This window comes from Epinephelus fuscoguttatus, linkage group LG16 (assembly GCF_011397635.1).
Source record: "Epinephelus fuscoguttatus linkage group LG16, E.fuscoguttatus.final_Chr_v1".
Lineage (NCBI taxonomy): Eukaryota > Metazoa > Chordata > Actinopteri > Perciformes > Serranidae > Epinephelus > Epinephelus fuscoguttatus.
In genome coordinates this window covers 14,015,841-14,030,469 of record NC_064767.1, presented here as the reverse complement: position 1 = coordinate 14,030,469, position 14,629 = coordinate 14,015,841, and the positions used below count along the sequence as shown (strand labels likewise).

General features: G+C 42.5%; 1 protein-coding gene across 6 annotated transcripts in view; it reads right to left on the bottom strand.

The window, feature by feature from the left end:
• Positions 1–1,309: 1,309 nt before the first annotated feature.
• The window catches only part of pcnx2 (pecanex 2), a 41,270-nt gene continuing 27,950 nt past the window's right edge, over positions 1,310–14,629 (bottom strand). For 3 of the 6 annotated variants that reach the window (XM_049600916.1, XM_049600918.1, XM_049600920.1), the window contains exons 30-40: positions 13,460–13,693; positions 12,948–13,051; positions 11,243–11,387; positions 10,820–11,050; positions 8,237–8,394; positions 7,966–8,082; positions 5,752–5,930; positions 4,382–4,548; positions 4,218–4,292; positions 3,515–3,706; positions 1,310–1,828 (exon numbers count right to left, since the gene is read on the bottom strand). In XM_049600916.1, the coding sequence (XP_049456873.1) occupies positions 1,655–1,828; positions 3,515–3,706; positions 4,218–4,292; positions 4,382–4,548; positions 5,752–5,930; positions 7,966–8,082; positions 8,237–8,394; positions 10,820–11,050; positions 11,243–11,387; positions 12,948–13,051; positions 13,460–13,693 (1,776 nt within the window). In that variant the 3' untranslated portion in view covers positions 1,310–1,654. The remainder of the gene's footprint in view (positions 1,829–3,514; positions 3,707–4,217; positions 4,293–4,381; positions 4,549–5,751; positions 5,931–7,965; positions 8,083–8,236; positions 8,395–10,819; positions 11,051–11,242; positions 11,388–12,947; positions 13,052–13,459; positions 13,694–14,629) is intronic. The other 3 variants (XM_049600919.1, XM_049600917.1, XM_049600921.1) reach the window with 1 other exon arrangement.

Sequence of the window (14,629 nt, the reverse complement as noted above, 5' to 3'; positions counted from 1 at the left end):
CATTCTCAGAACCCATCGGCTGTATTCGGCGTACTTCCGGCAGACTCCGATACAGCCTCTGGGGGCAGACCCCCAATTTTTTGGCATTCCGGTTTGATTTGGGCGGAGGAGGCGAATTTCCATTTCCGACTTCCGTTTATATATAAGTAAATATGCTGAAACATTGCGATGGATTCAGAGTTTGCAGTGACGCCAATTATGTTCCGCCTCGTTAGTTCACCGCACGGGGCGTTTAACCTGGCGACAACTGCAGCCGGCTCAAACGTGATTGGTCAATATCATGCGGACTACAAACAGCCTAGCACCGGAAACCAGGGCTCTTCTGCTCTTCTTCCGGAGGCAAGATCTCTGAGGTTTGCCTACAGACTCTACATTCACTGAATATAGTGTGTGTATATAGAGACCACTCGTTCAGTTATTCTCTCTGTACATTTCATTTCCCAATATGAAGGTCTAAATGGTGTCTCACATCTTCCTCCACATTATGATTGTTTGGGAAGGTACCTTTATTTTAGGCTAATTTCTTACTTTATTGGCATAAAAGTAGTCAATTTTAAACAAATTACAAATACTGCCAGGGTGCCCACTAGCTCACCTAGCAGAGGGGACACCTAAAGTATAAAGCCTTTGTCCTTGCTGCAGCTGCTGCAGGTCCGATTCCAACCTATCAAATTCTTAAGTTAAAAAAGATCCATCATTTAACCAGAAATGTAAAGTTAAATCCTGGGCCTAACTCTACACTAGGAGTTGGTTGTTGTTATATATATATATATATATATATATATATATATATATATATATATATATATATATATATATATATATATATATATATATATATATATATATATATATATATTCAGTTTCAGTCAGCCACTGTGTAAAATTACTCATACTATGTATTTACTGTCAAGAAGTCTGCATGTGTTTTCTTTCGCCTTGGGGAGAAGTGTTCAGAGGAAGTGAGGAGCTCAGATTGCTGACTGGAGGCCAAAGGGTCTAAGGGATCACATGCTGGCCTCAAACAATCTAAGGATCATCCTGGAAAGTTCGTGGAAGAGAGAAACATATACAGCATTGTTTGTTACACACTGCCAGGAACTAGTCTGGTAAAATCATCCTGATGACGTGGCTCTCTGTAGCAGTCTGGCTCTGGAAGTGTTCGGGGCAACAGCGGAGCCAGACTGATACAGAGGGTGAAACAGATGAGCTCACGTCATTGGGATGGTCTTACCAGTGTGGCAAGGAACTGCATTGGAAGGTTTTTGCTTTATACAAATAAAGTATAAAGTAATACAGTATAACCATATAAACATATTTAAACACAACACATTTAAGCAATAGATGCCATGAGGTAGAAAGAAAAGGCACCGTCATTTAAAAACGTCTTTATTTCATCAACCGGATCCGAGATCATTTTTCAGACTTGTTTACATTCAGACAACAAGGTGAGACCACATGCTGAGGACGGGAGAGGAGGCAGGTTTGTGTGCATGGGTGCTCTCTCATACAATCCTCCGTATGTTTGTGTATATGTGTAACGTTTCATACAGTCCTCTCTGTATATGGGCACGAGTTTGGGCACTCTCATCATATGTGTGTGTGTGTGTGTGTGTGTGTGTGTGTGTGTGTGTGTGTGTGTGTGTTCTCTCTCTCAGACGCTCTTTTGATCCGCCGTCTCTGGAGCTGTTGAGACAGATGCCGAATCCTCCTGGGTCTCATCTAATCCCTGGCTGCAGCCTCGGTCACCTGACTGCACGCCGTCTTTCACTGTGATGGCTGCGTTGGAGTAGGATGCGTCTATGCTCTCATATGGCTCTGATGTCCACTGAGAGAGAAGAAAGAGTGGAGGCAATGGAATTAGAGATATAATGTTTGTTTATAGCCTGTACTGCACCATTTTGCATCCCAAGTCAAATTACAACAGCAGTGAGCGGGATTTTTATTTTTATCTCACAGCTCCTCTCGTTTCAGATCACTTCACTTCCTGTCCCTGTGTTTTCCCTCCCCTCTGATGACTTCACTTGTGTCTGATTGTCTGTCCCGCCCTGATTAACCTCACCTGTATCTTGTTATCCTTCCCCTCACCAGAGCATTTAGTGTGTGTCTTGTTTCCTCTCAGTGCCAGTTTGTCTTAGCTCCTTGTGTGTCCTGTGTCCTTTTCTTGTTCCTTTTTTTTGGATCTAGCCTGTTGATTGACTCTGCCTCCTCCCTGTTGGATTTGTTTGCCTCCACAGATAGTCCTTCTGAGTACCAAACCTACCTTTTGACCAGTAAAGACCGTTATTTTACTTGAACTATCTCCAAAGTCATGTGTTTGAGTCCACTCTCACCTGGTGCACCAGTTGTTACAGAAATGTAAATGTTGTCCACAGGCTTTATCCCCTCTGCTAGTGTGGTTACGATCTACAGTACAATGCTGACATTTTAGCCTTTAGCAAATAGGCTACGCTGCCTGTTTGCTTTCTTGCCAAGAGTCAGTCGGGACCATCAATACCACATGAACATGAAGCTACAGCCAGGAGATGCACAAATTGTTACTAATTAACATGTTATCTTGTCTGTTCAAGCCACAAAAATGTCAAACTTACCAGCTGTGGTTTTGCAAGGGTTATGTGTTGACTATTTCTTGACAGGGATCACTTATGAGGGCAGTGCCAAACGTCTTATCTGACCCTCTAAAATGTCAAACTATTCCTTTATTGTATTACTTTAAAGTAAATGTCAAGCTTTTAGCCCTAAAAATGAGGTTTGGAGTGACTTTTCTCTAGCTGTTCAGCAAAAACTGAAGTTAAAATTGGGTTTTGCTTTTCCTTCAAGGCTGAAAGGAGACTCTGTTTCTGCCACTTTATGTCTGTGCTGGACTACAGTACGTTATATACATGGACATATCCTCACAGTGCCTACACACGGTGGACACTGTCTACCATGAAGCGCTGAAAACCGTTACTCAACATTTCTCTGTATGCTCGGGTTGAGTGATCTGCCTTATATAAGGCTGTTCTTGAGCTACTTTTTTTCCTACCTGTGGATCTACATCCTGCAAAAAAAAGTATGGGAAGTTACTGTCTTTACTCACAGAACTCATTCCTAATACTGTCACTAAAGTCCATACTGAGTTGGGAGAGGGGCAGTAAATTAAGCAGCTCTCTTGGCTTGGAGTCAAGTTGCAAACTTACCTAAGTCTCAGGAGCTGGTCTCTCTGGACACATCTGAAGTATTTCTAAATTACGTGGAAGCAGTCACATCTGGTGTAGATGCTTTGAATGTTTTTTTAATGTTTTTTAGTATCTTATAATTCTGCAATTTGTTCTTGTTTTCATTTTAATTATGATATCTTTGTTTATGTCTGCAGCTGTGTTGTTTGTGCTGCTGCCTATCTGGCCAGGACACTCCTGAGAAAAGATTCTTAATTTTAGAGTCTTTTACTCCTGGTTATATAAATGTTCAAAAAAAAATAGAGGACAACATTCTGTATTAAGAAGGTAGAAAGAGAGTTTGCATGTATACTTACTGATTTGTTCCCTACCTGCGTGGCTCTGCTGCTGGACCTGTGCGAGGGCCCCATAGCGATGTTGACGCTGGATGAGGATTGTGTATCAGTGGTGTTGCCCCCCTCAGCGGCCGACAGCCCGGAGATAACCAGGCCGCTGGAGAAACTGCGCTTCCCAAAGAGCAAGCTGAGAGTGGACGAAGATGAGGAGACCTGGGGAAAGACCGCAGCGTACAGTTAACATGAAACACAAACGTGCTCATGCACAAACAATTATCAGAGACGGCAGGCTGTGTGTAAAAATAACTCAATTACACTCTATAATCACATGCTTTGTGATGAAATTGTTTCTTGGAGTTTTTATGATAATGACAGAGATGAAACTCTGAATGTCTGCTTGAACTCTGTAGTGGTAATAACATTAAGTGGTTTATGTAACATCTGCATGAATAAAATGCAGCGAAAGAGGAACTCTATATATGCTAAATACTTTTTAAAGTATAAGAGAATTTGAATCAAAAATACACGGTCATCAAATCTTTTAATTTAAATATGTCGCATACAGCCTTTTAATTCTAGGTGAATATTACCATTTGTATGTGCTGTCTTAAGTCTTTAAATGTTTGGTTTCTGTCTGAGATCATTTCTAACATGCCGTTGTATTGTGATGCACTGTGTCGGCTAAGATCAAGTGTTGATGTACACAGCAGTATCAGGTTGGTACCTGGCTGGAGCGCTGCTGATGTTGCGCTGCCTGGAGCTGCGAGCTGATCCCACCTGCTCCTGAGAGGCGAGGGACCTGAAGAGAGAGAAACATCCTCTTTATTCACCTAACAGAGGCACACAGGAGCAGGGATGCCTGCTAAACAGCGTGTCGTCTGTGAATACCTGGGAGAATATAGAGGCTATGGAAGTGTTGAAGGACAGCTGACTGTTGGACAGACGCTGGACGAGCCCGTGGGTGGAGCCTGAGTCCAGGATGGGCCCTGATTGGCTGCTGACGGGGGGACGCTGACTCTGAGGCTGAACTGACCGACTGCGGTACTCTCTCCTGGCTGCAGAAACACAGAAATACACACTTTTATAACCTGATGTAAAAATAAAAAACATACTTTGGGGTAAAAAAAAAAAGTATCCCAGCCGTCCCTCTCCCCAGCAACACTTTCCAGCTCCTCCCCAAGGCGTTCTCAGACCAGATGAGATATGTAATCCCTCCAGCGTGTTCTGGGTCTGGCCTGGGGCCTCCCACCAGTGGGACATGCCCGGAACACCTCTAACAGGAGGCGCCCAGGAGGCATCCTGATCAGATGCCCGAACCACCTCAACTGACCCCTTTCGAAGCAAAAGAGCAGCAGCTCTACTCCGAGCTCCCTCCGGATGTCCGAGCTCCTCCCCCATCTCTAAGGCTCAGCCCAGCCACCCCACGGAGCTAACTCATTTTGGCTGCCTGTATCCGCAATCTCTTTCTTTCGGTCACTACCCAGAGCTCATGATCATAGGTGAGGGTTGGGATGTAGATGGACCAGTAAATCTATCTCCACCACGGCAGTCCAGCACAGCACCCGCATCACTGCAGATGCAGCACCAAAACGCCGATCCATCTCACGCTGCGTTCACTTGAGATACTTAAACTCCCTCGCTTGGGGCTGTAACTCACTCCCATCCCAGGAAGGCAATCCACCGTTTTCCGGCAAAGAACCATGGCCTCAGACTTGGAGGTGCCGACTCTCATCCTGACTGCTTCACGCTCGACTGCAAACCACCCCAGTGCATGCTGGAGGTCACGGCGTGATGATTTTTATGTACTTTTGAAAATGAAATTACATGAAATCAGACATTATTAGATATTTTATATTTTTCCTAGTAGTAGTAAAACCTATAAAACAATGTGTTCGTCTGTTTCCAATTTTTCTATCCTGTTTGAGGCTCGTCGCCCTGAGTCAAAATGTGTCGAAACTACAATAAAACTTTCAGTATTTAGAACGACTTCCTTGCAAGACCAATGCATTTCAGTTTGTGGCCGTCACCAGGGTCAGCTCATAGCCCAGGGAACACTGGTTCCTGCTGAAGATGAAAAACTTAAAAAGGAAACAACTCACAAATATTGTTTTGTTGTTTTGGGGGGTTTTCATGGGATTTGCTGACAATAAAAAAACATATATAAATCACCTGATCTGACCTGAATCAATGTCGTCAATAAAGGGGTTTCCACGAGGACAACGAGACACGTTTGTGTGTGTGTGTGTGTTGGTGTGTACCTGCGTTATGGTGTCTGTGGCTGTGTGTCGTCCTGGCTCTGTGCTGGTACAGGCTCAGGCTGTTGGACGTGACAGAGGACGGGCGGTTGTGGCTCAGCGAGGACGAACCACCAGCACCACAGTCAACATCCTCCATGTTTACACCGCTGTTGCAGCTGGTCAGGTTGTCCTTACGCACCCTGCAGAGCATACACACACACACACACACACACACACACACACACACACACACACACACACACACAGAACTCTGATTTATTTATTCATATCCACATCAGAGCAAGGGACACAAACTGGCAAAGGGCCATCAAAAATTTAGCAAGCCTCGACTATTCCAGCTTGTTAACCACACACACACACACACACATAAACTTTCACTCAGAGAGAGAGATGTTACATAACTGTGCGAGCATATGTGACACACACTAGCGCAGCCCTCCTCTTAAATTAGTTAAATGTGTTCTCGCTGACGAGGAATGGCCCGTCTCCCCGGCTCCTCGGCTACTTACTGAAATTAAGACAACACCTTTAACTGGGGGTCGATGAAACAAGATTAACAAACTAATCTAATCTGAAGAGAAAACTCAGCCTCTAAGAAGCTTAAGAGAGAGCCACACAGTCACAGAGACACACATACACACACATTATCTGGCCTGTGGAGGTTAATGCAGAGCCTATACGTTAAGCTGTGCTGAAGCTGATGTGTTAGGAGGGACTAATAAACAAAAGAGAGGATAGAGGGAAGGATGTGGAGCCAGAGGAAGGAAGGAAGAAGAGGAGAGGAGAGGAGGAAGGAGCAACAAGAGTCAAAGCTTTTGGCAGCCCTCCCACTCTGCAATCCTCTCTCTCTCTCTTTCTCTCTCAAGTGTGCACTCCCACTGTCCCTGTGCATGTATTTAAAACTACATTAAGTTGGCGGGGAAGTCTCTCTCCTGCACTGACTTCCACCAAGTCAATATCTGTAAATCCACAGAGAAGCGCTCGCTCAGCAGGCAGCTGCTGCATTACGCCGCCAGCGGCTCCTTATGAAGAGTGATTTACACCAAATACAACCAGCTGAGTAAGTGAATGTTATGAAGTTACCATCATCTGTGTGTCATCACAACTTAATGCCTCTTGTTACATCATCTTAACCCTGATGTTGTGTTTGGGGTCTTGGAGACCCCGGACCCTCTCAAAAATGTTGTTTTATCAGCTTGAAACTTCATAATCTCAGATCTCATCAGCTATCATCTGACAACAATTAGCCCCTAGTGGCAATGGCCAATATTTCGGGAGATCTAATGTAGCAAACGAATATCTGGCCCGAGACTTCCTCTTCTGTCCACTGGATATTTCAGCTAATCTCTAACATGAATGCAGACACATTTAAAATGGCTAATATAAAGCTAAATCATCAGCAGAATCTTGTCCAATTGCCCCCCCCCCCCCCTCAAATACATTGCAAATAGATTCAAATTCTGTTGGACACTGAATACTCACAAAGATAAGCTCCTAATTCGAGACAGCATCACTTTTACTTGCCCCAGCAATGTCATTACAAAAAAACACTTATAAACGTCACAACATGTGTCCGATTTTTTGTTTTGCAAAAGCTGTTGTGAAATCAGGCATTTCAGGCCACAACAGGCTGCAAAATCCTGGAGGGACTGTAAATACTATGAACTGAACAGCACTCACAAAGTGACGGACATATTATATCTATCATTGTGAGCTGGACACTACTTCAGGTAATCAACCTACTGCAGACGACTACTGCAGCAGTGTTGTGACCCCAAAATTAAAATAATCTTTTACGAAACATTATGTCCACCCTGATTCATCCTAGCTACACAAGATGCAGGACAGTCTGAGCACTAACACTCAGCTGAAAGTGATTACATGTGACCTATGAGGCTTTAAGAAACGTGCAAGTTTGTACTCTAAGTGTGCACTCTAAATAATGCCAGACAAATTAGACTGAGCCTCTTATCCAGAGTGTCTTATTCAAGGACTCTTAGAGACTGATGGCTGTTCCAGGAAGTTAACCCATGACCTCTCAGTTACAGCGTTGCCTTTTTACCCACCAGACTGGACGAAATAATGGACTTTCAGATGTGAGGAATTTTAATTTGAGAGCACAGTCACAGGGAGAGTTTTGGGAGAGGTTGTGTCTGACGACTTCACGATTGACTGAGATGCTAATATGCACAAATGAATTTATTGTAAACTGACCGCAACCATTTAGAGCAGAGCCATGATCGTATGGCGTCCAGGCTTAAAGCTCCTCCTCCAATGCTGCGGAGTGTGCGGTGTGTTCCTGCGTATGATGTTGTTAAAGGTGAAACATACCTGGAAGATAACAACATAAATGTCATACTATCAGCAACATGGAACACCTGCACATAGACAAAAATGTAAAGATAAGGAAGTTAAATATCTCAATCAAATCAGTAAGCCAAAGATTTTTCAAATATACGTATGCAGAAGTGTGTATGACACATACATTGGGTAGCCCAGCGGCTGGTCACAGGATGAGTTCACCATGTTCCTCAGTGCCTGCTTCGAGTTCTGGATGCTGCCGCGTTCTGGGTTTCGGTTCCGTAAAAACACCAACTCCTGCTGCTGCCCCGCCCACAGACCGCGCACACACTCCTTATTGATCTGCAGAGAGAGAAGAGATAAGATCAAACAAGAATTATTTTTTAAAAAAAAATCCAGTTTAGCAATTCATGTTTTATGAACCTCCACTGGAAAAATATATTAGCTATGGCATTACCTGGTTCTAATTAAGTTACCTAATGAGAGTTTAAGATGAAGAGGTAATTAACTGTTTAATCTGTCGCTTGCATTTTCACCTACCGGAGATGTTTTAGTTTTCTTCTTCCATCACTGAACAGTTAAAACTTAATGTGGCAGAGGATTAGATGGAAATTAGTGCACTTAAAGCAACTGCAGAGTCAGACAGATTGATTAACAGCCCTATTAAAACCCACACAGATAAAAACTTTACTGAAAGAAACAGCTAGGCAGTTTAGGAAATACGCTTATTCACTCTGCTGAGAGTTAGATATGAAGATGGATACCACTCTCATGTTTGCATCTGTAGGATGAATGGGAATTGAGAGCTAGCAGGTTGTTAGCTTAGCATGAAGACTGGAAACAGGGAAACAGTTAGCCTGGCTTGGTCCAAAGGTAAAACTAGAATTACAGCCTTGTGGCCATGACAGTAGACAATACTTTCAAATACACACACATGCGTCACAGAAGATCTATAGAATCATTAGATTCTCAATATGGACACCCAAGATTAGTGTCATCTAATCAGTGTCTGACCAAATATATGATGGCCAGAAAAGTGTTTTTGTAGAACATTATGATGTCACAGTGAAGTTGATCTTTGACCTGTTGGATATAACATGTCATCACTTCATCATTTTATCCTATTAGATGTATTGCAGCTTCCAAATAAGTTCATAAATAGCAACCCACAGATGCCATAAGCATAAGGGGTGATATTGATAAGCTTGCTGCCACTGGTTGAATTTTATTCGCTGTTTATGATCCAGGTTGCGTCTGTGGGTTTAAGGGTTGATTGATTTGCAGGACATATGAAGAGTTGAAAGGATGATGCTATGAACTGTTTGTCTCTGTCGCGTTTAAAAGAAAATGAAAAAACAAACAAAAAAAAACATTCACCAAAACAACGGGGTATCAAACAACTTCATCAAACAATGAAAAAGCGAGTTTATCATGTCACCTGTTACTGCGTGGAAACTGCAATAAAGTTAAAGACTGTAACCCTGTGGCGTCTTCCAGGCTCCACACTCACTTCAGCACACCTACTTTAATCAAATGTTTCCGAGATGCTGGGTCAGGTGGTGCACTGAAGTGACTCAAAAAATAATAGGAAACTAGGACTTGCTAGAAACGGCTCTAACAACACACTGGTGTGAAGTGTTGTCATAATGAGAGAATGAATTCTTGAGTTATGGCCAAAAAATGTTTTGTGAGGTTACACTGACCTTTGACCACCAAATTCGAATTAGTTTATCCTGAAGTCTAAGTGGACATTTGTACCAAATTTCCCGGAATTCCCTCAAAGGCGTTCCTGAGATATCGTGTTTATGAGAATGAGACGGATGGACAACTTAAAAACATTATGCCTCCAGCCACAGCTGTCACTGGACATAAAAAAAATCCCCCCACTTGCAACTCCAGAGCTCTTTAATCAACATATTATATTGTGTATGTTTGTTCTGTACAAAAAGCGATGTGTAAAAATGACAACTTGTGTTGTGGCGTGATAATTAATGAGCTTTACAACTGCTCATAGGTGGATTTTGTCACCTTTGGACAGAGCCAGGCTCACTGCTTCCCCAATCTTTATGCAAACCTAAGCTAAGTGGCTTCTGTCTGTAGCTGCATATTTAAAGAACATTTTTTGGGGGAAAATACCCTTATTCATTTTAGCTAAGGACAAAGTCTGGAAACAGCCTGACTCGGAGTCTAGTAGTGCCTCTAAAGCTCACTAATTGACACATAATATCTTGTTTCTATGTAGATGGATTTAGTTATCTTTGGACACGGCCAGGCTTGCTGTTTTCAGTCTCTGTACTAACCTAAGTTTGCTGGCTGCTATCTTCATATTTAGTGAGAGACATGAGACATGTTGATTTCTCAAAATGTCCGACTATTCCTTTAACATCAACCTCCAATGTTGAACAGTTACAACTTTAAGAGAGTTAAGCAGAAATGTAAGCACTTAGTTCTGCAGCGTCAGAACATATTGATCAGCCACTGCTGCGGTCATTTTGTGCAATACAAACTTAACTTTTAATGTTAAGAAATTAAAGTTTGCAAGTCTGCACTTCTCAGTTGACACCCTGCTTCACACCCCCTCAGGTTTAATGGTCCTGCGCCTCAGACACTGGTCAGACTGTTATACTGCATCTTCAAATATTCAGTTGCAATGGGGTTGTTATTATTCATTCACTTTCCAGACCAACATTTTCTGACTCTGTGCTGCAGCTGCAACCTGAAAACTGAAATATTTCTTCCCCTATTTTCACCAGATTATTTTTTTTACCTTGATGACCTTGAAGCTGAGGTGGCGTTTGTACAGCATGATGATCTTATACTCGTCCGTGCCGTCATCGATCATGTGTCTCAGGGTGAGCAGCGTGTCGCGGCTGGATAGCACCGCCTTACGCCAAGCTGGGTCACTCTCGTGGCAGATGACCAGGCTGCTGCGGTAGTTTGTGATGGCCTCGTACAAGATGGATGACTCCTCGGTCTCCTCCAGGCAGGTGAAGTGATCCTGAAAGGGCAGGAGAGGCATGATGGAGCACTGCGGAGTTTAGATCACATACTACAAAAATGTGTACTCCAGGGATGAGAGACAACCACCATGAAGCATTAAATGATGCACAAATGTGTGTGCATTTACAGAAGAGAAGAGTACAATCCCAGAGTTACAGCAGCAGCTCTTTTAAACCACAGCACACTTTACCTGATGCAGCTTGAGGCTCATTCTGACCGCAGGAGCCACCACCTTCTGCAGGAGGTCAAGATCAGCAAAAACCCACTCGTCTTTGGTGGCAATGCGGAAGTCGCCTTTAAACAGGGTGTTGAAACCGTACAGAAATGATTCCAGACTTTGTGGTGGAGGGCAGAGGTTTGTAGGGGGGAAATAGAGATAAAAAGGCAGAGAGAGAAAAAGAGAGGAGCGGTTATGAAACTATGAAATATTTTTAGAATACAAACCACACAAAGACACACAGTCACTGAGTGCAGTGCCAGAAATCTGTTTGAATTCTAAGTGTGTTAAAGATTTAGCTGCTAACGCCCTCCTCTGGTGTGTCTGTCAAAGTGCAGGCAAATATTCACTGCTACTGAAAATTAATTAATTAATTAATTAATTAATACCTGAAGGGAAATTCAATTTTTCACTCTGTTGTTATATACACACAAGTCCAAACACACGCACACACACACACACACAGGACCTACACATGCATTAAACTGAGGGGTGAGGGGGGCTGCCTTGGATGGATGCCGTGAGCAGCTGGGGGTTTTGTGTTGCCCAGGAAGCAAGCTGGTGCCTCTCCAGCTGCCAGTTCACCACGCGCCATATTTGGTCAAAATAAGGACTTGACCCAGTGATCCCCTGGTTCCCAATTCAAGTCCTATGGATTACTGTCACCCCAATTGAGCTATCACTAAATAATTTTTAGCACATTTGCAGCCAGTAAAACTTTACAATTGTGTGCCATTTTTTCGTCTATCTAAAAAACATGAAACCAACAAACTATTACTGATCCTTTATGCAGGAAAACACACTTCACACTGGATAATGTTTTACTGTATTTTCAGATTAATTAACTGTGAGTACTTCATTTTCAATTGTTCACCTTGTGTTTTATTTTATTTTAGTGGTTTTAGGTTATCATATTTCATTAATTAGTTAATAAATAAATAAATAAATTCATGTCAGGTTAAAGGTATACTACGCAGGATTTTCCTTTAAAACAAAAAAAGAGAAAAAACACCAATGAACGGAGTAATACAAAAGTAATTCACTCTCAATCATCACAGTGTGTAGTGGTGTATTTATCTGCAGAGACTCTGCCTTCTGCCTGTATTTTCTTATTTTCCTCTTATTTTGCCGTGGTTGGGACTTTCCTGGGCACAGGTGACATCAATAAAAGGTAGCGACCACTTAGTAGCGGCACACATCTAAGAGGAAGCTAAGAAAATCACAGACACAGTGCCGGAAAAATATAATTATAGCAGGAGAGACAAAAGCCCAAAGCAAGAGTGACTCTCGAGCTGGCTTTAACTTTCACTGGTGAGCACTGAAGGAGAGGATGGGGATGAAGAGCGTTACAGAGTTAGCCTGTTTTCTTTTGAACCGGTAGGTACCAACAGTTAGTTTACTTGCTTGCTATAGTATCAGCTTTTCTATTACAAGAAATGTTCCTTTAATAGTAGCATGAAGTACATGCTCAAACAGTGTAGGGAGAAGGTTTACCCACAGTATCCAACAATTGCTGCATAGTATACCTTTAAGTCAAATTTTCTGTGAATCCCCAAATCACAATTTTGTCTCAGACCTCTTAACAATTTGTGCAACATTGTGGTCAGGGTTGCTTTCGTTGTCAAGACACACACATATAATCTATTTGTGTTGCTTGTTTGACTTGAAGAGGGTTTACCTGTTAGACATGTTGTGTGATGCCGTGCCGAGGGATCTCCTCCCCAGGACGGAGAGAGCGTAAGACAGAGTCACCAAAGGAGAGTCCTCGTCACTGTCCACAGGCTGAACACAATCACAAGAGACAAAGACAGGGCAAACATGAATGACTTCAAATTTCACTGTAATGCAACTTTCATGTTCCTTTTAAACATTTCACATGACTGAATAAATAAAAACAGATGACTGATACATAGATTGACTGATCATTTAAGTCATTTTTATGAATAATGACATAAATTCACTGGTTCCATTTGCTGGTTTTCTACAACAGTGAACTGAGTATTTCTGGTTTTGGACAGTCTGTGAGGCAAAACAAATCATTTCAACTTGGGCTCTGGGAAATTTTGCCATTTTTCACCATTTCACGATATTTTCAAGACTGAGCAATGACTCCGATCAGTGAGAGAAAAGCTACAGTCAGCTGCTCTGACCCATAATGAAGTTTGACAGACTAATCTTTAAGTGATGTACCGTCTCCATCTTCCCAGCACAGTATTGGATCCATTCCAGGTAGACGTTGCAGAAGCTGGCACGCGTCACGCCCTGCAGGCAGTGCACGTAGTCTTCATCAATCTTCACGCTAAAGACCTGAGGGTCACGCTCGATGTGGTGCCACTTAGTGTAGGACTGCAGCGCTTCCTGGATGGCGGCATCTTTGAGCCAGGTGGACAGTTTGGGAGAGTGGACCAGGTAGTAGATGATACTCTGAGAGGAGAGAGGCAGGAAGAGGGACAGACCATCAGATAAAAGTAAAATAGTGAACACAAGGGACGCATAGGAGACAGAGACGTGTTGTAGCTGCAGAACACATCTGTAGTTACTATTGGCAAGCTGCCATTTGCTATAATGATTAATGCATAAGATACTGGTTTATCAATTTAACTGTTTAACCTCTGGGCAGACAAATCTCTAAGAGCCTGTTGAGACAAGTGGAACATTCAATTTCCAGTCTGCCACTGAGGAGAGGGTGATTGAATGTGTCAAAAGTTAATGCCTGATTAAAGCTGCACTTGCTACCTTTCCATACCAGTGACTCCTATAATAACATAGTATAACAAAATATCACTTAAATTAGGAAAGAGAGAGAGAGCAGGATCTCAGCAGATTACTGTCAGTATGTCTGGCTGTTCCAACACTTTTAAAACCGGAAGAAAGTGATGGCATCTTTCCATCTCCAATCAAGCTGGAGTAGAAGAAATCAACAAACGAATGCTGGACTATAGGAACACTGGTGTGTAAACTACTCTGCGGCTGCAGCATTTAAAATGTTCACACATGCAAACTGTGAATGGCCGAAATATAGAGTTTGGCAAGATATAAATACTGTGCAACAAGTCTTTCTCATACCAATTTATCAGCAACTGGGGCCTCAGAGTGCCATCTAGTGGGCTGTGGAGTTACTGCCAGTTGGTTTTGATTACATTTTTTGTTTGTTTGCTTTTGTAATTCACAAAGCTAGTTATTTTATGTCTAAATGTCCTCAAGAATTTACATAAATTAGTGGTTTCCAACTGGTGGGTCATGGTGCAAAAGTGATTCGCTATTCCATTCTGAATGGACCGCAACTGACTCGCAAACGTGTAAAGTTTGTAAAAAAAAACTTACACTTTATTTTGAAGTACAGAGAATTTTTGGCACAAA